Source organism: Solanum verrucosum, unplaced genomic scaffold, assembly GCF_900185275.1.
Source record: "Solanum verrucosum unplaced genomic scaffold, falcon-dt-bn FXZP01000103.1, whole genome shotgun sequence".
NCBI classification, from domain to species: Eukaryota; Viridiplantae; Streptophyta; class Magnoliopsida; order Solanales; family Solanaceae; genus Solanum; species Solanum verrucosum.
In genome coordinates this window covers 2,956,325-2,979,926 of record NW_026020048.1, presented here as the reverse complement: position 1 = coordinate 2,979,926, position 23,602 = coordinate 2,956,325, and the positions used below count along the sequence as shown (strand labels likewise).

The 23,602-nt window shown below is 29.9% G+C and overlaps 1 protein-coding gene across 1 annotated transcript; it reads right to left on the bottom strand.

The window, feature by feature from the left end:
- Nucleotides 1-20,372: 20,372 nt before the first annotated feature.
- Nucleotides 20,373-22,795, bottom strand: LOC125822374 (cytochrome P450 77A1). The gene is made up of 2 exons (XM_049501769.1): nt 22,011-22,795; nt 20,373-21,392 (listed from the first exon to the last, which is right to left on the bottom strand). The coding sequence occupies exons 1-2, from the start codon at nt 22,764-22,766 to the stop codon at nt 20,622-20,624; spliced, it is 1,527 nt and encodes a 508-aa protein (XP_049357726.1). The 5' UTR covers nt 22,767-22,795; the 3' UTR covers nt 20,373-20,621.
- Between the last annotated feature and the right edge of the window lie 807 nt (nt 22,796-23,602).

Here is a 23,602-nt window from a genome sequence, read left to right as displayed (position 1 = left end):
GTCGTTATTGTATTTGCAAATTTACAATTGCCTTTTTCTTTTTTTCTTTGCTCCTTTTCCTTCTAGTGTTGATTGCATATTTCCCAACAATTTTTTTTACTATTGATTTTCCACTTGGTGTTCAAAGTCTGCATTGGAGTCTCGACTAAATACATTTGTGTATCGCAAGGGTGGCGCTCCAAACATGAGTTTTTTCATATCCAAAGCTTGAATCTGAGACTCTGGTTAATTAATCAAACTTGAGACCTCTAGTTAAAGATAAAACAGTCTCATCACTGCATCAATATATACTACACTTTTTTTTTTCTTTTTATTGGACTTGAGGAGAGTTGTTCAAAGAAAATAAACTCAAAACTAAATTGATAATCAAATATTACTTGAAAAAAAGACTTTTAAGAAATTGGGTTTGATTGTATTTGATTTGTAATTTGAAATTTTAATTTAGTGTTGTTTTTTATGCAAGAAATAAAATTATGTTTAGTAACGTGAAACATGAGGAGGGAGTGGAGGTGAAGATCGATACACTAATCATATTTGAAAGAGAAAGCTTCAAGCATTTTGTGTGTGTTATTTAAGGAGACGGGACAATTGACGATTATGTCATGCATCATATTGGAGTAGGGTGAGTGAAATCGAGGCTCACATTTTAGGTATTGTGCAATAAGAATGTATCAACAATGTTTAAAGCTGGTAAGTTGTATAAAGTGATGGTTGAACTAACACAGTTGTATGGGGCAGAGTGACAGCCAATGAAAAATGTCCAGATTTACAAAATAAAGGCAGCAGATGAGAATGCTCAAATGTCGCATGTGTTGGCATACTAGAAAAGACATGATTAAGAATAAAGTTATACAAAACAAAATGAGAGTGGTCTTCGTGGTGGACATGATGAGAGAAACAAGACAGAGATACTTTCAGACGTGTGTGAAGATGCATCGGTGAGGAGTTATGGAATGTTAGTTACAACAAGAGTTATGAGAGATAGAGACAGGTCGAAGAACTTAAAAGAGTTGATTAGATAGGTATAACACACCATTAATAGACTGAGGACATGGACTTAAACATGAAGGTATGAAGCTCGAGAATTAGAGTAAATGGTTAGTAGATAGTTGAGTGTGTACTTCTACTGATTTAGTTATCACATACTTTATTTTTCTCTAATGTAAATTAATATTTGTTGCTACACTTATTTTGTTCATATCACCAAAATACTATCTATATACAGTGTGATACGAATGAATAATTTAATTACATGACACATGATTTCTTTGTGGTTGTGCTTTTCTCTCTTATTTTAGTGATTAGATTTGCAAGTTATCTTTGAGATATACAAGAAAAATCAAACAACACTATAGGTGTGTTCAGTAGGAAGGAAAATGTTTTTTAGGAAAAAATATTATGCTAAGTGCATGTATATATAATATAGATAAATACCATGAGACCTGGAAGTAGGGGTAGGACTTAGGAGTCTGAGGTGATGGGGATAGGAGATACTAGGGTAGGGGTGAAGATGAGGCTTGTTTGGGGTGGAAATGACACAATCACTATGGAATGTCACTTGTAGCACTTGTTTTTTTCTTATTTCTATCAGGGAAGTCCTTTTCCTCATTTTTTAAAAAATTGTTTTCCTAAAGAATTTTTTTTTTCCAAAAATGTAGACCAATCGAACATGAAAAAAATTGAAAAACATTTTCTGAAAAATATTTTTCTCCACACCGTATTAATCTTAATTTTAAAACATATGATGATAAATACCAAACTTTTTCCTAATTTATTGTCTTCTATTTTATTCAAGTAAATTGTAATGGATAGCTAATCCTAAATAAAAGGCCTAATCAAGTTCAAACTTGAGACATGTCGATTCAGTTGTGATATCTAGACCTCAAACTTCAAGCCCACGGTTTTAGGCAAATTTGGGCCTTACACATGAGCAGGTTATTTGGGCTAGTACCTTAGGCCCTTTAATGGCTAATTTTGCATAAATAGCCAGTTCATGAGGCAAATCTTTGAATTGTGTCTATTTGTATTCACTTCACATTCTTTTCAAACAAACTCTTTACGTTGATTATAGCATATTAATTCAACTTTGAAGAATTAATAATCATATTTTCCATTTAGTCCTCCCTCAATCAGTTAATCCTATGCAAAATCAGATTTGTTTTATCAGTTGTACATTTTGGAGATATAGCTATTTAGTAAATGACCTTTTTATATCTCTTAGAATTTATGGACCTTTTAAACCACAATCCAAAGGTCTTTATGAGTAAACTGAAGATCTTATAAGAAAACAATAGACGATTGTCTAATATTTTGTTTGAAAGATTGTAATATATATGACCAAATATTAGAACCGAATCTAATACTATTTAGAAGAGTAATTTCCTTCTAGTGTTGATTGCATATTTCCCTACAATTTTTTTTATTATTGATTTTCCACTTGGTGTTCAAAGTCTGCATTGGAGTCTCGACTAAATCAGATCGTGCACTGCAAGGGTGAAACTCCAAACATGAGTTTTTTCATATCCAAAGCTTGAATTTGAGACTTTGGTTAATTAATCAAACTTGAAACCTCTAGTTAAGGGTAAGGCAGTCACATCACTATGTACATCAATATATACTACACTTTTTTTTTTCTTTTTATTGGACTTGAGGAGAGTTGTTCAAAGAAAATAAACTCAAAACTGAATCAATAATCAAATATAACTTGAAAAAAAGACTTTTAAGAAATTGGGTTTGATTGTATTTGATTTGTAATTTAAAATTTTGATTTAGTATTATTTTATGCAAGAAATAAAGTTATGTTTAGTAACGTGACACGTGAAGAGGGAGTGGAGGTGAAGATCGATACACTAATCATATTTAAAAGAGAAAGCTTCAAGTATTTTGTGTGTGTTATTTAAGGAGATGGTACAATTAACGATTATGCCATGCATCAATTGGAGTAGGTGAGTGAAATTGAGGCTCACATTTGAGGTATTGTGCAATAAGAATGTATCGACAAGGGTCAAGGCTTAAAGGTAAGTTGTATAGAGTGATGGTTGAACTAGCACTATTGAATGGAGCAGAGTGATCCAATGAAAATTATCTAGATTTACAAGATAAAGGTAGTAAATGAGAATACTCAGATGTCGAATGTGTGGGCATACTAGAAAAGACATGATTAAGAATAAAGTTATACAAGACAAAATGAGAGTGGTCTCCATGGTGGATAAGATGAGAGAAACAAGACTCAGATGTTTTCAGACGTGTGCGAAGATGCATCAGTGAGGAGTTGTGATATGTTAGTTACAACAAGAGTTATGAGTGGTATAGGCAGGTCGAAGAACTTATAAGAAGTGATTAGATAGGTATGACACACCATTAATAGACTGAGGACATAGACTTAAACATAAAGGTATGAAGCTCGAAAATTAGGATCAAGAGTTAGTAGATAGTTGAGTGTGTGCTTCTACTAATATGATTTAGTTATCACATACTTTAGTTTTCTCTAATGTAAACTAATATTTGTTGCTATTATTTTGTTCATATCACCAAAATACTATCTATATAGAGTGTGATACGAATGAATAATTTAATTACATGGCACTTGATTTCGTTGTGGTTATGCTTTTCTCTCTTATTTTAGTGATTAGATTTACAAGTTATCTATGAGATATACAAGAAAAATCAAACAACACTATAGGTGTGTTCAGTAGGAAGGAAAATGTTTTTTAGGAAAAAATATTATGCTAAATACATGTGTATATAATATAGTATAGATAAATGCCATGAGACCTGGAAGTATGGGTAGGAGTGTGAGGTAATGGGGATAGGAGATACTAGGGTAGGGGTGAAGATGAGGCTTGTTTGGGGTGAAAATGACACAATCAATATGGAAAGTCACTTGTAGAACTTGTATTTTTCTTATTTCTATCCGGGAAGTCATTTTCCTCATTTTTAAGAAATTTGTTTTCCTAAAGATTTTTTTTTTCAAAATTGTAGACCAATCGAACATGAAAGAATTGAAAAACATTTTCTGAGAAATATTTTTCTCCACACCGAACACACCCTATGTATTAATCTTAATTTTAAAACATATGGTGATAAATACCAATCTTTTTCCTAATTTCTTGTCTTCTATTTTACTCAAGTAAATACTAATGGATAGCTAAATAAAAGGACTAATCAAGTTCAAACTTGAGACATGTCGATTCAGTTGTGATATCTAGAACTCAAACTTCAAGCCCACGGTTTTAGGCAAATTTGGGCCTTACACATGAGCAGGTTATTTGGGCTAGTACCTTAGGCCCTTTAATGGCTAATTTTGCATAAATAGCCAGTTCATGAGGCCAATCTTTGAATTGTGTCTATTTGTATTCACTTCACATTCTTTTCAAACAAACTCTTTACGTTGATTATAGCATATTAATTCAACTTTGAAGAATTAATAATCATATTTTCCATTTAGTCCTCCCTCAATCAGTTAATCCTATGCAAAATCAGATTTGTTTTATCAGTTGTACATTTTGGAGATATAGCTATTTAGTAAATGACCTTTTTATATCTCTTAGAATTTATGGACCTTTTAAACCACAATCCAAAGGTCTTTATGAGTAAACTGAAGATCTTATAAGAAAACAATAGACGATTGTCTAATATTTTGTTTGAAAGATTGTAAAATATATGACCAAATATTAGAACCGAATCTAATACTGTTCAGAAGAGTAATTTCCTAAGAACTATATTTATAAGTACTACTTTTTAAAAATATGGACAAAATCTAAACAAGAAACTCAAAAAAAGTCATTTGCGCGAATCACACAACACACACATCTAATCATTAATACCAATTGATGGACAATTCAAACAAATCTTTTATAGGTAAATAACACTATAATAAGGTAGCACATGTACAGAAAAATTTCCCATATTTTTCATGGTTACTTATACGTTGAAACAATTCACTAATAGGAATATATCAAATTTAGTCCATAAAAATAAATTCGTGTAATCGTTCAAACTTATGCACTATTTATTCGATATATATATAGTGGAGGCAGGATGAAACATTTTTTTTTAAAAAAATTCTAAAATTAAAATCAAGCAACATATAACTTCTAATCAACAAACAGTGATGTTGATGTATGGTACGTCGTTTATAGTCCAAGTAGTGGAAAGGGGGGAGGGGGATGAGGTGAGATGTGTTAGGACTTGGGTGAGGTTGTATGCCACATCAGTAGCGGACTCATGATTTTCGTTCAGAGGGTTCGAAAAATAAAAGTATAAACGTGTAAATAAGCCTTTAGAAATGGGACCCTTGAATTCTTTTGGGTTTAAAATCACATTTTTTGCACTTTTTTTAAAATAAAAAAAAAACAAACATGAAAAACAGAACTGAAACTAAAAAAAAAAGAAGAAAAAACGCCATCACAGGGATTTAAACTGGTGATGTGAAGCTTAATTTCAGGGAGACTTACCACTACGCTATCAGTTTCTCCTTATCATTGAGGAGGTTCAATATATATATATAGAAAATTTACCTTACATATACGGTATAATTTTTTGCCGAGGGGGTTCGGATGAGAACCCCTCGAACCCACGTGGGCCTGCCCCTTTTAATTGTCATGTTGCGCTTTTCGTTTTCGAAAGTCAATTTGACTAATTTTTAAAGTTAAATTAGATTGCATTAATTTAATATTTTAAACATAAAATTTAGATATTCAAAACTATACGAAAAGTACTATAAATTACAATTTTTTACATGCAATTTATAGTACATAGAGACAAGGTATCAAATTTTTTTCGTTTTTGTGTTCTTTTAGTTTAAAGAAAGTCTACTATAAATTTGATGACATTTGACATTAATTTATATTAACTTCTTCATGATTTAACAAATCTTTGTACTTTTTATTCTATGAGATATTAATCAATTTAATTACAATTATGAATGTATTGGTTTAATTACAAAATTAGCATGAATATTAGTTGTAGTTTAATTTTATGTAAACTACAACCTCTGTGAAATTGAATATTAAAATTTCAATTAAAAAAATAGAGCGGAGGTTATAACCCTCACAACATGAAGTACTAAAATTTAATTGTTGAGGTTATAAACCCCCACAAATTAAAAAGAAATAGAATCATTTGTCTAAACAAGATTACGGAGGTTAAAATCTCGTAATTTGTTGATTGCGGGGTCGCTTAAAAACTGCCACAAACCAATAGCACCTAACCACGGGAGTTTCAGCAACCCCTCTATCAGTAAATTGTGGGGGTTTAAAACCCCCACTATTTGTAATTTTAACCCCCACAAATCGACCCTTTTTTTGTAGTGGCATATGATGAAAAAATACATCATAAAAAGTTAGTCAAAATTATTATAGTTTGACTTTAAAAAAAGAAAAATATGACAAAAAAATTGGACGGAGGAAATATCAATTTTACCATAATATCAGTGTCACGTGGATTTGGACATCCAGCTTGAATAATTCTTATAGAAGAAGGATATATTTGAGTTATTTGGATAGCGTCGAAGCTATTTTTGAGTAAGGCTGGGCACCGGACCGGAACGAACCGGTACCGGATCGGAATGGGACGGTTTGACCGGGTTGTTGACCGGTATCGGGATGAACCGGACCGGAACTACCGGGATGGAGGCTCAATTCCGTCCCGTCCCACTATATACCGGGATAGAACCGGGACGGACCGGAATGGACCGGAACGGAACGGGATGGGATAAACGGGACGGCACATATAGCTATTTCAAAAAATAATTATTTTTTTTGAGTTATTTTGAATTACGAAAATACGAATGTTTTTTTTTTTTTTTCTAAGTTATATTAGTTTATAGTATTTGAGTTTTAAAATTTATAATAATTTTACTTAAGTTTATTTTAAAGATATTTTAAAGTTTTTTTACGTATATAAGTTTGTAAGTTTAGTTTAATAAAGTTTTTTTTAAAAAAGTTTTTGAGCTTATGTAGTTATGTTATAAGTTTTAAAGATTTGAATCTTTTGAAGTTTATAAGTTATTAAGCTATTAAGTTATACTTATAACTTGTAAGTTAAATAACTTAAGTTTGTAATTTTAAAAAATTAAATAAACAAAAAAGAAATGCTAATAAAAGTAAATAATGACAAAAATATTATTTTTTATTTTAATTAAAAATGATTTATCGGGACCGGACCGGTACCGGACCGGACCGGAACGGAACCGGTACCGGTATACCGGTACCAAATCATGATACCGTTCCGTTCCGTGTACCGGTTCAGTGTATCCCATCCCGTCCCGAATACAACCGGACCGAAACGAACCGGAACGAATCGGAATGGTACCGGTACAACCCGTTTCGGTGCCCAGCCTTATTTTTGACCGTTTCGGTGCCCAGCCTTATTTTTGACCGTTCCGTTCCGTGTACCGGTTCAGTGTATCCCATCCCGTCCCGAATACAACCGGACCGGAACGAACCGGAACGAATCGGAACGGTATCGGTACAACCCGTTTCGGTGCCCAGCCTTATTTTTGACCATGTAGTAGGAGAGTAAAATTGATCGTGTTTGCATATGTGTCGCAACTCGTGACCTTTTATTTCTTTATTATTGTCTTAAATAAATGAATAGACCAACTTGTATATCAAGTCAAATAGAACCATAAAGCTTCTTCTGTGGGGGTTGTTGAAAGGTTTTAATGGAACTTTGCCTTACTCATCTTTCATTGCCCCGCTGTGACCAAAACATAACCAAAGAGAGAAAGAAATGAAAACAAATAGTACTAAATAATTGGATGTTCTTTTTTAGTTGTGTCATATTACGCTTTTCGATAATCAATTTAATTAATTTTAAATTTAAATTAGATTACATTAATTTGATATTTAAAAAAATAATAATTTAGACATTCAAAAACTTTACAGAAAGTACTATAAATTATAATTCTTTTCATATCAATATGATAAAAAAAATACATCTTAATATATTAGTCAGAATTCATATCGTTTGACTATAAAAAAGAAAACTATGACAATTAAAAAGGAATGGAGGGGTAGAATTCATAGCTTTGACGGGTGGTCTGTTAATTCAAGTCACGAAGGAGTTTTGTTATTGATTTAAGATATTTTAAGCAAAAAATTAAGATCATATTGTTTGAAGTTTTTGTAAAAAATTTATCTGAGTATAAAAGCAATTAGACTTGCAAAATTTTATCAACTTCGACACCTTAAATAGTGGTATATCATTATTTTTAAAAAAATCTCAAGTAGAATACTCAATATAAAAAGCATGAAAATACCGGTGTACAAAACTTTTTTTCTATAAGCATTTTACAACAAAACTATAGACATGAGTAGTCACGTGAAATGCTATTCAAAATTAATTTTATATAGATATCATCATCATTATGATATAAACCAAAAACTCGTAATGCCAGAGAAATCGTACGTTTAGCGCAAGAAATAAAATGTTAGGTCATGATAAGTCTAAATCATAGAACAATTTTCTAATTTTTTAACACGAGAAAAAAGTGATTTGCCAATTTCAAATCTAGTTAAAAGTTAAAATGTTCTATACATTTGCTTCATACCATATGATATGAAGACATCAAGACTTTCTTTTTATGACAACAAAAATTCGCAATCGCTATTTTTTAAGTGTGTACAGAAATTTCGCTCATATACAGTAGTTTTCAAATCACATACGAGTTAACCTATAGCAAGATAAATTTACTACTCTTAAAAATAAGTAAATTTTTCAAGGATAAACTGCGAATCTGGAGAGCAAAAACTCCGTCAGACAAATTCCAATGGATCTCACTCAAAAAATTTAATTAGCTTATTATTTTTAATACATCAAAGTCCAAATAATTAAAGGTCAACTGTATATTTTTCTTGGATATAGAGATCAATGAGGTGGCAGAGAGCAGACCAATAAAAGACCACCAAAAATGGGAACAATAGTTTCCTTTCCTTATGAAGCAACATTTATGATCCAAATTCCTAACATATAATATTACTCCCCCATTTCATTTTATTTGATTTTTATGTTAAAAATAAATATTTTATTTGTTCTTATACTATTTTTAGTGTTAACGAGCTACATAAGAACCATCAAAAGATATGATGTAGCGAATGGGTCGCTCTTTCCTTAACCAAAGGTTTCATATTCGAGTCTTGAGTATGAAAAATTCTTGATAGGAAGCGTTTTCTTCCAAATGAGGCGCTACGCGGTGCCAATTTGGAATTATTGGGCTCCAATACGGTACCGGACACCAAATAGGAAACAAAAAAAACTACATAAGACAATAATAGTTAAATTTAAGAATTCAAAATATTATTACTAAAATACTTCTTTAATTAAATTTTTAATAAGTATATCAAGTTAACATGAGTCAACTAATATAAAACGGAGAGAATATCTCAAAAGCAGTAAAATGAACAAAATAATTTAGTATGAATAGATAATTGTTTTACTATATATTACCAGGCCATTGCCCACATTTCAATATCTTGCTAGTTAAGGGTCCACTCATAATAAAACAAGTCAGAAGTCAGAACAACCACTGAGCACCAACTACCCAACAAATCATTTACTTCTACTCTGCATTTTTGTGGTGCTAATTAGCTAGCGTTTTGATCATAAATTCGTAAATACTTTTGAAAAAAATAAATTTTGCTGAAATTTGAATTGAAGTTTTAAAATGTGTTTGATCATAATTTTTTAAAGACATATTTCACTATTTTTCTTTGAAAAATATGAAATATGATTTATATCGATAAGTTCTTAAAACAATCAAAAATATTCAATCTTGTCAAACAAACATACTTGATAATTTCGAAAATTATGTAGAAACTACTTTGATAATGTTCATTATCATTATCATAAATCCCAATTTTATATAAAGTTTAACATAAAATTATCATTTTTAATGAACTAGATAATATATTATTTTAAAATCATAACACGATATTTTAATAAAAATTACTAGCTACTACAATTCATCAAATTGCAGTTACGAAAGATCCATAAAAAAAATATAATAATTTAAGAGGTCATAAATTTTTTAAAAGAAACCGACATCTTAATCCAAAAACAGATTTGAAGCAAATTTTGAAATTTGTTTTGATTATTAAAATATCCCCAAAACTAGATAAATTCTATAATCTAATAAATTTCTTCTCATCAACTAGCTTGAAAAGAATATAGTAATTAAATCATAATCCAGAGATACAGTAAAATCTTACTAAATTAATATAGGTGAGATTATAAAATACTATTATTTTGTAAATGTATTATTTAATTGATGAATTAATATTTATTAATTTAAAGAGTGTTTTGACAACACAAAAGTCACTAGGGAATGAAATCTCAGAGAATTTGAATGAATCTACTTGTGAAAATTGTTGGGTTCTGAAGGTGAATTAGAGCGTCATGCGGAAGCTTACAATTTGCAAATCATATAGTTGATAAATCAGATAACAAAAACTTATACTAAAAATCAAAATATTATTATATCAAAACTAATATAAAGAAAAACATTGAAACTTTAGAGAGAATAAATCTCCACATAAACAAGACTCTTAAACGACTACACTGTGGATGTTATTGTTCTTGTGTTAGAAGAAACAAATCTATATTTATAGAGTCCTAAAACATTTTCTTATTAGAAAAGGTCTAGCTACTCAAAAACCTTTTCCTAAAAGGAAAGAATAAACCAAATATGAAAGAATATTATATTTTCCTTTCAGGAAAAGTAAAAACATTTATGGTAATGTTTTGTCTTTTCTTTAAGGAAAAAATAAACTTCAAATAATGTAAGAAAATCAGGACAAAACCCTAACAAAAACGTCATTTATGAACTTGAGGTCATGATTAATAATCTCGATTACCACAATAAAATGGACGTTAATAACATGTTGGATGAGTGAAATAATGCAAGTTCAAAGCTCCCCAGAGTTTAGAAAAAAATGTGGATACCATTGGAAAAACAATATTGATGATAAAGTTGAAGATAATACAATACATTCAGAACCAGTTACGCGTAAGGAAACACTTATCACATCTAAAACTCTTCACAATTTTATGGTGCAGTTCGAAAAGACAACAACGAAACTTTTGGATGCAATGAGAAAAGTGAGAGATGAGCTTCAACTAGATTTAAATTTTAACAAAAGATAGAACACAATAGAATCATATTTCACTAAATTGTCTTAGATATATTTGTACTTATAAAGAATTAATAACTTATAAAATTAATGGGACCATATATAGACGTCTTCTGAAAATATATTATATTATTATCTTATCAAAATGAGTGATTTGTTCATTGACCCCAATAGGGGATCGAAAAAAAATATTATTTAGATAGATAATTAATTAACTGAATATTAATTTAGTGAGATTTTACTTTATATGTATCATAATTTTTTTTATATTAAGTAAAGTTCATCAATTAAGTTAGCGTTTGATCATAGATTTTCAAATATTTTTGGCAAATATTATTTGGGTGAAATTTTACCATGTGTTTGACCATAGTATTTGGGAAATATATTTCACCTTTTTAAGAAACTAGTGAACTTCTCCGCACTTCGCGCGGTTAGAAAGAGTGATAAATTTTTGATAATTTTATTAAATATAATATTGATGTAAGATAAAAAAGTTTGGTTAGTACTTAGTAGACTTCCAATAAAGTTATTAAATTTTTTACTATTTTGAACAGAAAAATTGCAATAAGAAATTCACATAAGATGTGAAATAAAGATAAATCATACCAATAAAAATGCAACATCATTCTTAATTCCTTACTCATTAAAAAATAGAAGTAAAAATGTGAAATCAGCACACATATCTTCCGAGTTCTTATGGACGTCCACTCCACTCCCACAAACCGATCACCATTCTTCATCTTATTCTTCAAATCAAATTAAAATATGAATATAATAAGCATCGAAAATATAACAACCTAAAAAGCTAATGTGATCTTCTATAAATCGTACAATGATTTTATTTTCAGGGCTACAATATGAAACACCAAATAATATGATAAATATGACTATTAATTATTTTATAGGTCATAATAATAAAAAGTTGCGTGGAGTGATTAATGAAAATAAAGTCAAATTAAGTTTTACATTTAACATATTCTAAAAATGTCTTTTTTAATTTCTTTGCAATGCACATTTAATACAATTAACAGAGTTAAAAAAAAATTTAGTTCTTTTAATATAGCACACATAAATAAAAAAAGAAATCTAAAAAAAATATAATTATATTTCTTGACCAAAGAAAAATATCACCCTCACTTTATCTTTTTCTAACTGTATTGTGGTGATATAACTATTTAGCACAAGTCAATAAGTTACTAAAGATTTTAAAAGAAACATGTATATATAAATATAATTTACAATCATTCTAAAAATTAAATATCCACTTAATATATTTTAGCAAGAGGAATATGACATATTAATTAAGTAAAAATTTAAATTTTATCTAATTAAGACTATCCGTCAATAAAAAAATTCAAATCTTAACACAATATTAAATTTAAAGATCCTTATACTTGTTAAGTTTAAAATTATTAAGTACAAATTTAGTCAAGACTTCTTGTTAATTTGTTGATAAATTCATCTTAACTATTCTATTATAATGTAACAAAATAAGCTTATTCGTGCTTAAAATTATTTGAACCTATAGTCATTAGTTAACACATTTCTTTTAGAAGTAAGTTTTAAACATATAATTAACACTTTTTTATTTTTAAATAAATTTTGAACCCGCGAGTAAAACATAATAGTTTGAATTCAACAATCAATATTTTTTGAACAATATAATTAAAAAAATTAATATTATTTTCCAAAAAATTTAACCAAACCTCTAATATGTATGGATAATGAAACTAATAAATCAATCAATTACAATATATTGAGATAATTTTTCATTTGCCATCTCTTTATTATTCAACAATTTTTTATTATTATTTTGGGTGTTAGATGAAAATAGAGAAAATACTCAAATGACAAGATGCTTCTATAAGAACCTTTTTCATGTCTGCTCCTCCATACATGTCTCGACAATCACCAAAATCACACCATGCCATGATAACTTACAGAAACAATTACAATTTCTCATAAAAAAATAATATTAAATATCCTCTAATAATGTAACAACAATAACATATTTAATGTAATTTCACAAGTGAAATATGAAAAAAAATAAATAGAGAGACAGAAAAGATGTGTCCTGAGATCCTTAGTTTGATAAAGCCTGCCAAATTAATTGGAAAAAAAAAGAACCAAGGAAACATATGAACAATGCATTTGTATTTAATTTAATATAAATATCCATATTATGAATCCCTTTACAAATTTCCAAATATAGAACAACCAAACAATTTCATAAAAATGTAAATCTCAATTTGTTGGAACAATTTTTTGACAGTATGAAAGATGCCTTAATGTTTATTGTTATATACAATATAATCATCATATTTTTGTTGATTATATAATTTAAATGAAATGGAAAAAAAATACATTTTTCACAATAGTATAAACATAAAAATAGTAAGGAAGTTAAAATTACCTTATGTCTCTCCAAAGTATTATTTTCTAATAGCAATGTTGAAAAGCAAGAAAAGAAAATTGTGAAAAAAATCATGGTTGAATTTGAATTGAGGCTCCTTTTGCTATCGTATTTAAAAGATTATTATAATGACTTTTAATTAATCTTAATAAATAACATTAATGAAGAATATGAAAGGATAATCAGCTTATACACAAATAGAATAAAGAGACGAATTTAATGAAATTGAAAATGAAAATAAAAGAAAATGATATAAATAACAATAATCAAATAAAAGTTTATGCTCTTATTATTTTTTGTTGAAAGAACGTGAAAGAAAGAAAAGAAAGATAAGGGTTTAAAAAAAAAGTAAAAAAATAGATAAAGAAATATAGAGGGTTTAAAAAAATAGATAAAAATATATATTATAATTAAAATTTTATTTTCCTTAAATGGTGATTCTCTTTATATACTCACAATATTTTTAATCATTACGTTACTAATAAAATTTGTAAATGATTTCACTGTTTCATACCATAAATACGTAGTTATTCTAAATGAAATTTATAATTTTTAATATTATAGAGAATGCCAAAAAAATTAGATTAGGATATTAGAATATTTGTTTCCGTGGGGTCTTTCTTCCGTTTCCAACTATACAATTAATGTTTAGAATATTGAATGTGATTATAGAATGTTGAATTAATCTTTCCCTTTCCTTAATTATAATAAAATTGTAATTAAATCTTTATTGTTTATAAATGGTGATTTTCTTTCTATTCTTGCAATGCAATTAATGCTTAATATATTGAATATAATATTAAATTATATTGTATTTAGTGTGATGAAAAATTAAAAAAATTGAGAAAATAGATAAATAGGAATACTGTCTTCTAAAAGGTGTCACATCAGCGTTTTCACATCCAGCTTTATATATATAGAGAGATTTGATTTATACGCATAAGTTTTAAGAACTATCAAAACTAGCCATATGTTAATTTGTGTTTCATGGCACATGACTTTGTTACCCTAAGCCGATTGTTTATCATTTTCATCAACAACCATATCATCACTTTCATAGTCACTGAATATTCCATCAGTACTTTGATGTTCACGTAAAAAAATTATGTAAAACAACGCAAACAACTACTATAGAGGGTGTTCTTGTAAAAGATAAAAGTTTGGTGTAGAACTTGAATTATTAAAAGTTCCCAAATAATGAGACTTGACCTAAATACTAGTTTTTTCTAGCATTTGGGTTATTTGCCAAATAATGACAAACTGTATGGACAAATACTATTTGCTAAATTTTTCCCCGTTTTTTCTTAAGAAATCTATGTCCAAACGGGTCCTAAATATTTGACAAAATTGGTAACTAATGGCAATCTTTAGGAAAGATGCCCCTCTACCACTAATTATTAAATAGAACCATATATATCAATCTTTAAACCAAAGACCTTAAATTGATGATCACTTTCCTATTAGTCACAATCTTAGTATAGTACTATTCATATGAGCTTGACTCATACATGATTTTCTCAGCATGCATAAAGACTAGAACTGTCAAAAAGGGCCGGCCCTACCCCACCCGGCCCAAGCCTCGTGGGCCAAAGAATTTGAAGGGCTGGGGAGGGCCAACCCTTCATTTGGTAGGGCCTGAAAATGCTCAATCCAACCCGACCCTAGAAGGGCCGAGGGCTGGGGTGGGCTAGCCTTTTTTTTTTTCAAACTTATAATTCTATAACATCAAGAAAATGAGAAGATTTTCAAATCAAATATGGCAAATAATGGTGTTGTTTCAAAAAATAGATTCAAATTGACAAACCACCAAAAGAGTGAGAAAAAGTGGGCAAGTGTACATTAGGCCATGTGCAACAAACAAAGTACAAGGATAGCACCGTACCCTTACACTATCAAAAATCTAGTGTAATTAGCATATATCTCGCATACCAGATACACGAGTGAGATAAGAGAGTGACAAGCAAGATGGAAGGGAGGCGAGGGCGCGAGATTTGTATATGTATCTTAGATATATGTGAATCTACTTGGATAAAGTGTATCTAGAACAAATTAACCTAATTTTGAGTTCATTTATTCCGAGATACATGTATCTAGGTACGAAGATTCATAATATTACAACATAACGTGTATTCAAATAATTAGATTCTATACTAGTGAGATTATTGTAAATTACTCTTAAATAAAAAGTTTTGGCCCATGGTTCGAACCCGTAATAATTATTGGTAAGTGGTATCAAGTGATAATATTAGTAGAATAGTAGTTCATTTGGTAATATTTGATTTGCTCTTTGTTTATGATGCCTTGGTTATTAGATACATCAGGTGATCATTTTATAAATATGTCACTAAAAGGATTTAAAGATACATCAAACATTATATTAGGTTAAATGTTCATCGTTATAAATTAAATTTATTGACGAAGTAGGTGTTGAATGATAATTTTTATAGAAGATATGTCTCTCCGCCACTGAATAGAATCACAAACTTCTATTGGTCCCAATCTTAGTAGTATTATTATTACTCGAATGAGCTATATTTGAGCTTGATAATTTGTTAAGTACTTCCTCGATTTCATAGTACTTAGTCCTCGTTGACATGATACGTATTACATATGTATTTTATTAAATTAATCTTATTAATAATATTTTGAAAATTTAAATTTGATTAAATTGGCAAGTGAAATAATGATTTAACTTTATTTGGTATTAACTCTCTTTGTTTTCATTTAATCATTATATAAATAAAAAATAGTAGTACTAATTTTTATATTAAGGCACATGTTTATGGATTAATTCTATCGTGAAAAGTCTCATCTAATTTTGAGAAGAAGAGTACTTTCTTATCATGGTTAAACAATCTCATCTTTCAAATTAGTTTTGAAAATTAAGTTTAAATTATTATTTTTTATATGAGTAAAATTAATTTTTTTTTTTTTGATGGAGCCTCGGGTGTACGAAGAATTCTACATCAGTCCTTTAAAGAGATTAATATAGTCTCTTTAATATAAACTTAAACAATCCCAAGTTATATTTTAAGGTTGAATTAGTCATAATATTAATTTTTCAGATAAAGTCGGTGTATTTAAGGAATGGAACCATTTCTTTGTCACTGAATCGAAGAATATCAAATTTCAACAAAAGGTCTAATAAGCAGTATCCTGTTAGTCACAATCTTAATATTATTATTCATCAAATGAACTTTACAAAATCTGCTAACGTGTCGTAACTCGTGACCATTATTTCTTTTCCATTCTCTTTAATTATTAGACCTAACAAAGTACAAAACCATAAAGTTTCTTCAATGAAGGTTGTTGAAGGTTTTATGAAAGTTTTCTCTAACCAGTAGTATACTCATGATAACCAAAAAAAGAAATGAAAAATAAAAATTGAATGCTTGTTTGTTTAATTTCATAAAAACAGCTAAATAGTTGTGGGACACTATATATTACAAGTCATTACTTAGATTTGACGGGTTGTCTCCCAATTCAGGTCCGCTTTTACACTTTCCTGTCATAGAGTATCCATTTATTGTATAAAGTAAAGTACTATATTAGTAAAATAATAAAATATATAAACTGATATTAAAGTATTTTAACTTGTTACTTCCGCTGTCTCAATTTATGTGATATATTTCAGATATCGAGATTTAAACATGCCTATTTTTTACCGTAAATTTTTCCTATATCTTTTAAATATTCTGTATTATTAATTATTAAGACTAATAGTATTTTTTGTGTAGTTTACAAATATATAAATTTCATTTTTAAAAATTTGAAAATTTCATGAGCAAATTTTCGGTTAAACTTAAACTGTTTGACTCTCGAAAAATGAAATGTGTCACATAAATTGAGACAAACGGAGTATAATATAGTGATAGGTTAACTATTTCCTCCATCTTTTTATGTTACTACTTATCAGGTTTACGTGTGTAGTTACATGTTGTAAGTAACTAATTATAATAGCTTAAATAAATAATTTTTATATTATTAAATCATATTTCTTATTTTTAAGATCGCAACATAAAGAACTTTTTTTATACTGTACCATATTAAATGCTTAATTATGGGGAATAAAAGAGATGTGACTGTTAATTATTCCTAATTATATTATCCAATCTATTATTAGCATATGTTTAAAGCGCGTTATTGCTAGTATACTATAAAAGTTGAGCCTTTATTAATTATGCGCGAAATGGTTTAGTAGACTCTTATACTTGTATGCGTTTATATTATAGGCCCTTTTACTTAACAATTTATCAACTGAACCCTTAGGTTCAATTAAAAGAAGATTTTTAAATCCCTCCTACAATGTGTGTAGTTCACTCTCCCTTAAATAGATGACATGTCAAATTCATGTCACATAAATTAATAACATGTCATATTAATCTTCATTAATTATTTTTTTAAAAAAATAACCAAAATTATTAAATAAAAAGTACTAATTTAATAAATTTTAATTTTTTTTCTTCAAACTAAAATTTGGGAGTCCAGGACCATACATCTTCCTCCATTCCCATGGTGAAATGATCAAATTTCACCGGAGAAAGTCATTGCCGCCGCCGCCACTCCTCTTGCCGGTGAAATCACATATTCTCTCTCTCACTTGTTTCCATCTCCGACAGACCCTCACCATTTTCCTTTCCTTCTTCTCTAACTCCACAAATCCAGCAACCCGCTGCTGCACCATCAACTCCGGCTGGCAAACCTCCTCGCTACCTCCCATTTTGTAGAAAAAGGAACCAGCGCTACCTCTCTCTCACTCCACTCCGAATCAGTGAACTCCGGTACACATCGTCACTCTCTCCCTTCATCGGTGAATCAGTAGACTGAAGGATGTGTTAATGTCAATTCTGGGATCTGCATTAGATGAAAAAGGGGTTGGGGAGGGATGATAATGGTTGAAAAATGGTTGAGTGGGTGAAGCAGAATGTTTTTTATTTTATTAGGGCCCGTTTGGCCATGCGATATGGTATCATGATATGGTATTATGATATGGAATCATGAGATGAAATTGAAGGTTTGTTTAGACATGTACATGTGATACGAAATTTTTGTGTTGTATATTTTCTCATAAACATAAAAATCACATAAGTTGTAAAACTATTAAAATAGCCTCAATTGTTTATATGTTTATTCAATCTTATCAAATAAACAAAAAATTATTAAATCGCATAATAAATTATTACAAAGTTATTTGTTCTCCACTTAAGTAATTGTTTCATCTAACTTTAATTTAATAAAAAAAATTGAACATAAATTGTAGTGTACTAGTCTTTAATATAATCTTCCCACATAGTACGAACAATTTCCTCACGTTGAACTTGCATTTCTCGATCATGTGACCAAGAAGACGAACCAACATTGTTACTTTGAGCCATTTGTTGGTCAATATCCTCCGCAACTATATCTTCATGTTCATAGACCATAAATATTTCATCACTACATTGGTATTTTCGCAAATAATTATGTAACACTACACAAGCTATGCCAATTTTCACTTGTGTATCAATATCACAATGGTTCATACCTTGTTTCAGTATTCTAAATCTATTTTTCCAAGCTCCAAAAGTCTGTTCAATCACATTGCGCAGAGATGAATGCCTATAATTAAATAGTTCTTTGGCATTTTGAGGCTCTCTTTCACTTCCTCGATAATCTTGCAAATGATAGCGTAGTCCTTTGTATGGAACTAAAAATCCTTTTGCGTTTCGGAAACCAACATCAACAACATAATATTTATCTACCAAAAAACATTTTATAAAGAATTACTAAAAGCATATGTGACGTAAATGAGACATTTTTGTGTAAATAAATAATATTTATTCTAAGGATATAATTTAAAGTTACCATGTGGCGGAAATATGTAACTAAATACTAATAACTTACACATAAAATATAAATGTGCACTTATTAAGGCCATAAAATAAATTTATTAATGTGATTGAAATTTTACCTTAAACCAAGGCCAAAATTGAGTATTATGTCGAATTTTGGAATGTACACCAGTCATATTTTTTGGTTGTATAAATGTTGGTGCTATCTTACCAATTGCCTCGGCAACTATTTTAACATGCCGGTTAATTGTTTCAAGTGAATGTTGAAAAGTTTCACAATCGTGAGGTGTGAGTTAAAATGACTATATGTTGGTAAGAATAATAAATTTTATGTCGGTGAGAATAATAAATTTTAAAAAGTAATGATGTGATTATAAATTTTATTTACATATGAAACAAATGGTTAGTAGATATAAATGTGGGGTTGTTTTAACAAAATATAAACTCATGGATTAATTATTGTATTAAAATATCTCAAATCATGATACAGAATCACCATATAATTCCATATCATGGTTTTTGGAGAATATGGTATCACCTCTCATGATATGGAATCATGAGATGGAATCAGCGTAAAATCGCATGTCCAAACGCTGATTCCATCTCACGATACCATATCGTGATATGGTATCGCATGGCCAAACGCCTACTTAGTTTTATTCTGATATGAATGTTTTTATTTTATTTAGTTTTATTTTGATATGATTTTAATATTTTTTAAAAACTGAATTATGGTATTCACTTGCCTTTAACACGCGAGTAGATACACTGTCTCGCCAACTCAGCTATCTTAATGTCAGTCAGCATGATCAATGGTTAGAGGGGTTTGATATATTATATTTTATTGAATTTAAGGATTCAGTTGATAAAATATTAAATAAAAGAGTCTATAATACAAGCTCGTATAAATATAAGGGTTCACCGGACCCTTTTGTCCTAATTATGATCACAAGAAGTGTTGTTGTTGATAGTTGACACATAAAAAGAAATCTGCACTATATTAATTTCATGTCACCAAGTGAACATATATATAGATAAAATTTTCATCATTAATACATCCACAACCCACATGACATCCAACAAAAGCAAATTAGTGAAGAAACATTATCCATAGTAATTTGTATAACATTAAAAAGAAGCCACCTAAGACCTTATATAATACATCGCACGTACACCACTTGAACACACATGTGGAATATAATTAACCACGATCCAATTAATTAATTAATTCCCTCAAATTTTGATTTAGATCCTTGGCAAAATAATTGCTTTGAGGGGATTTTTCATCACTACGGTAAAAGCAAAGGTCTCTGTCGGGTCGGGCGGGTTGTCGGGTATGGGTATCCACTTGAATTTGTGAACCATCTTAGCAAGCATCAAATTAATGTGCAACGTACCCAATGACCAAGCGGGGCAGATCCGACGACCCGCCCCGAACGGTAGCATCTTGACACCCCTCATTCCGGTTAAATCCACGTCAACTCCGTCCCCAGTCAAAAACCTTTCGGGTCGAAACTCACCCGGGTCTTTCCATAAGCTAGGATCCTCCGTTAACCAGGCGGTGTAAAATTCAACATAGGCATCAGAAGGGATATTGTAGCCACCTAATTGTGTATCATTTGTTACAGAATGTGACAAAACAAAATGGCTAGGTGGATGCCTTCTAAAAGTCTCCTTCACAATGGCTCCAAGATAAGGCAATTTTTCAACATCACTTTCTGAAATTGAACCATTTTTACCAACACAATCAACTATTTCTTTGTAGAGTTTTTCTTGGATTTCTTGGTTCATTACTAAGTGAAGCAAAGCCCATTCAAGTGCTGTGGCACTAGTATCAGTTCCTGCACCTATTGTTTCTGAAACAAGTGTGATAATCTCTGCTTCTCCAAGTTTTCTGCCAGGTGGCTCAAGACTAAATAATGAATCAACATAAGCTGCACCAATTGGACTTACCATTTCTGATTCACTGCTTTTAGGATCTCCATTGCTGTCCACAAATGCCTTTCTGTCTCGTACCTGTCCAGACATGCATGATATAATTTAAAATGTGATTTTTTTAATAACTTAAACTTTTAGATAATACAATCACATATGTGATTTTGCAAGTGAAAGGTCCATTGTTCAAATCTCATCTTTATCCACAAAACAAAAAATAGTTCCACATGTTTGACCCGTAAAAGAGAATCATATCTACATTTGAATTACTGTGAGCAGTCTAAACTTCGACCCTTATTTCTTTCTTCATATTGTAAACGTTTATAATTAAAAATCTATATCTCATTAATGATTTGTAGCCTGTTTGGCCAATCTTTTAAAAAGCCAAAAAATACTTCTATGTTTAATATGAAGTTTGCTTTGGTTTAGAGAGTTAGGTGATTGACAAAGCTTCTACACAAAAATAGTAAATATTTTGAGTAGTAGTACAAGCAAAAAAAAAGGTAGCTTTAATTTTATCTCCCCTAAAAGCCACTAGTTTTTGGAAAGTTGGCCAAACCCAAAACGCTAGCCTAATATTTGGCAAAAGTGATTTTCAAATTAATTAACCATACAAAACTGTTGTATTTTTTTTTAAATGTATGGTGGACAAATTATTCACTCTCCAAAATAAGCTGATTTTTAGAAGCTTAAACTTACCAAAGGAATTAGGTACTCAAGTTGAGTCTGCCTCAATTTTTTTGCCTGTTTCACTTGGCTGCGAAACAACGGTGTGAGCACTGGCAAAAAGTCAGGAAGTTGAGGAGCTGTAATAAGCATAACATCTTTAAGTATACTCTCAATCTTTTTATTTCTCTCTTCAGAAATTTTAGCTCCAAAACAAAGACAAATAAGAATGCTACATATCGTAAATCGACAATTCGCCATCACTTCCACAAATCCATTCTCAGAAACCTCATTTTCAAGCCTTTTCATGTGATATTCCATTGCCCATTTCCTTATCCAACTACACTGCTTAATCCTCGTTGGATTAATCAACTCCGTAACAAAATTCCGTCGGAGAGCGCGCCACAACGGGCCATACTCGGCCGAGTTGATGGCGCACTTTCCCACGGAAAATATCAAACGGATCGGTGAATCCGGAGGACGGCTCGCGAAAAGCGGGCCGTTTTGAACTAATGCTTCGTGGATTAGTTCGGAACTAGTAATTATAACAAGGGTACGTTGCCCCATTTGCATGGTGAAAATAGGTCCATATTTTTTACGTAAATCACGTACTACGTAAATAAAAGGACGACGTTGGAGAATAACTTGGAAAAGATTTCCAACCAATGGCCAACCAGGGGGACCTGGTGGCAAATTTTTTTTTCCACCACCAGTGATTGACCAATATTTCCACCATACAAATAAAAAAAGAATTACTAAGCCAAGTAATAGAATATCCATTACCTCCATTTTATTTTTCTTTCTTTTGAGTGTGTTGTGTTGTGAAATGTATATTTGTTTATAAAGAAAAAATTGGGAGGGATCAGATCGGATCGGTAGTGAATGAGTTTATCTACCTACTGGTCGTATATTTATTGTATACTCAACAAAATATTTACTATACATTTAATCTCCGTACCTGATCATAAATATTTTAGTAGTTACTGGTAGGAGGACAACTATATATATCGTCTGACATCTACATGACTTTAGAAAATAAATAAATTATTATCTATTTTTATATTTCCGAATAAATTTGATACTTAATTAATTAATTAAATAAATTTATATACTCATAATTTTGGGTATTTAGGGAAAAGAAATAGATTTTGACCTGAATATAATGAGTTAGGTTGCAGTTTGGAAGATTACTATATGAAATCATATATAATTAACTAGGAAAAAGATTAATACAACTTATGTAATGATATTAATTATAGTAAGGTTTTCGAATTCAATATTATAAGTGGACAGGTGTGTACATCAAATGAATTAAATATAATGCATTAAAAGTCATCTTTTACTGAGACTAAATCAAGTGGTACTCCTACTAGCTAGGGAAAAACTGTGAATTATACACGAAAAGAAGCAATAAATGGCAATCTCTACTCCTCAACCTCCAAATATGGAGAAACAATATAATCTCTGACCAAAATAAATAAATATGAGAAAAAAAAATAAAAACTAAAACAATGAAAATAATATTAAAAATTTATTGGTACTGCACAACCGATTTCATGTCTAACCTGTAACCAATAATGCATACACAAATTGATACGTAGTATTTTTTTTCCCTGCTCATCTAA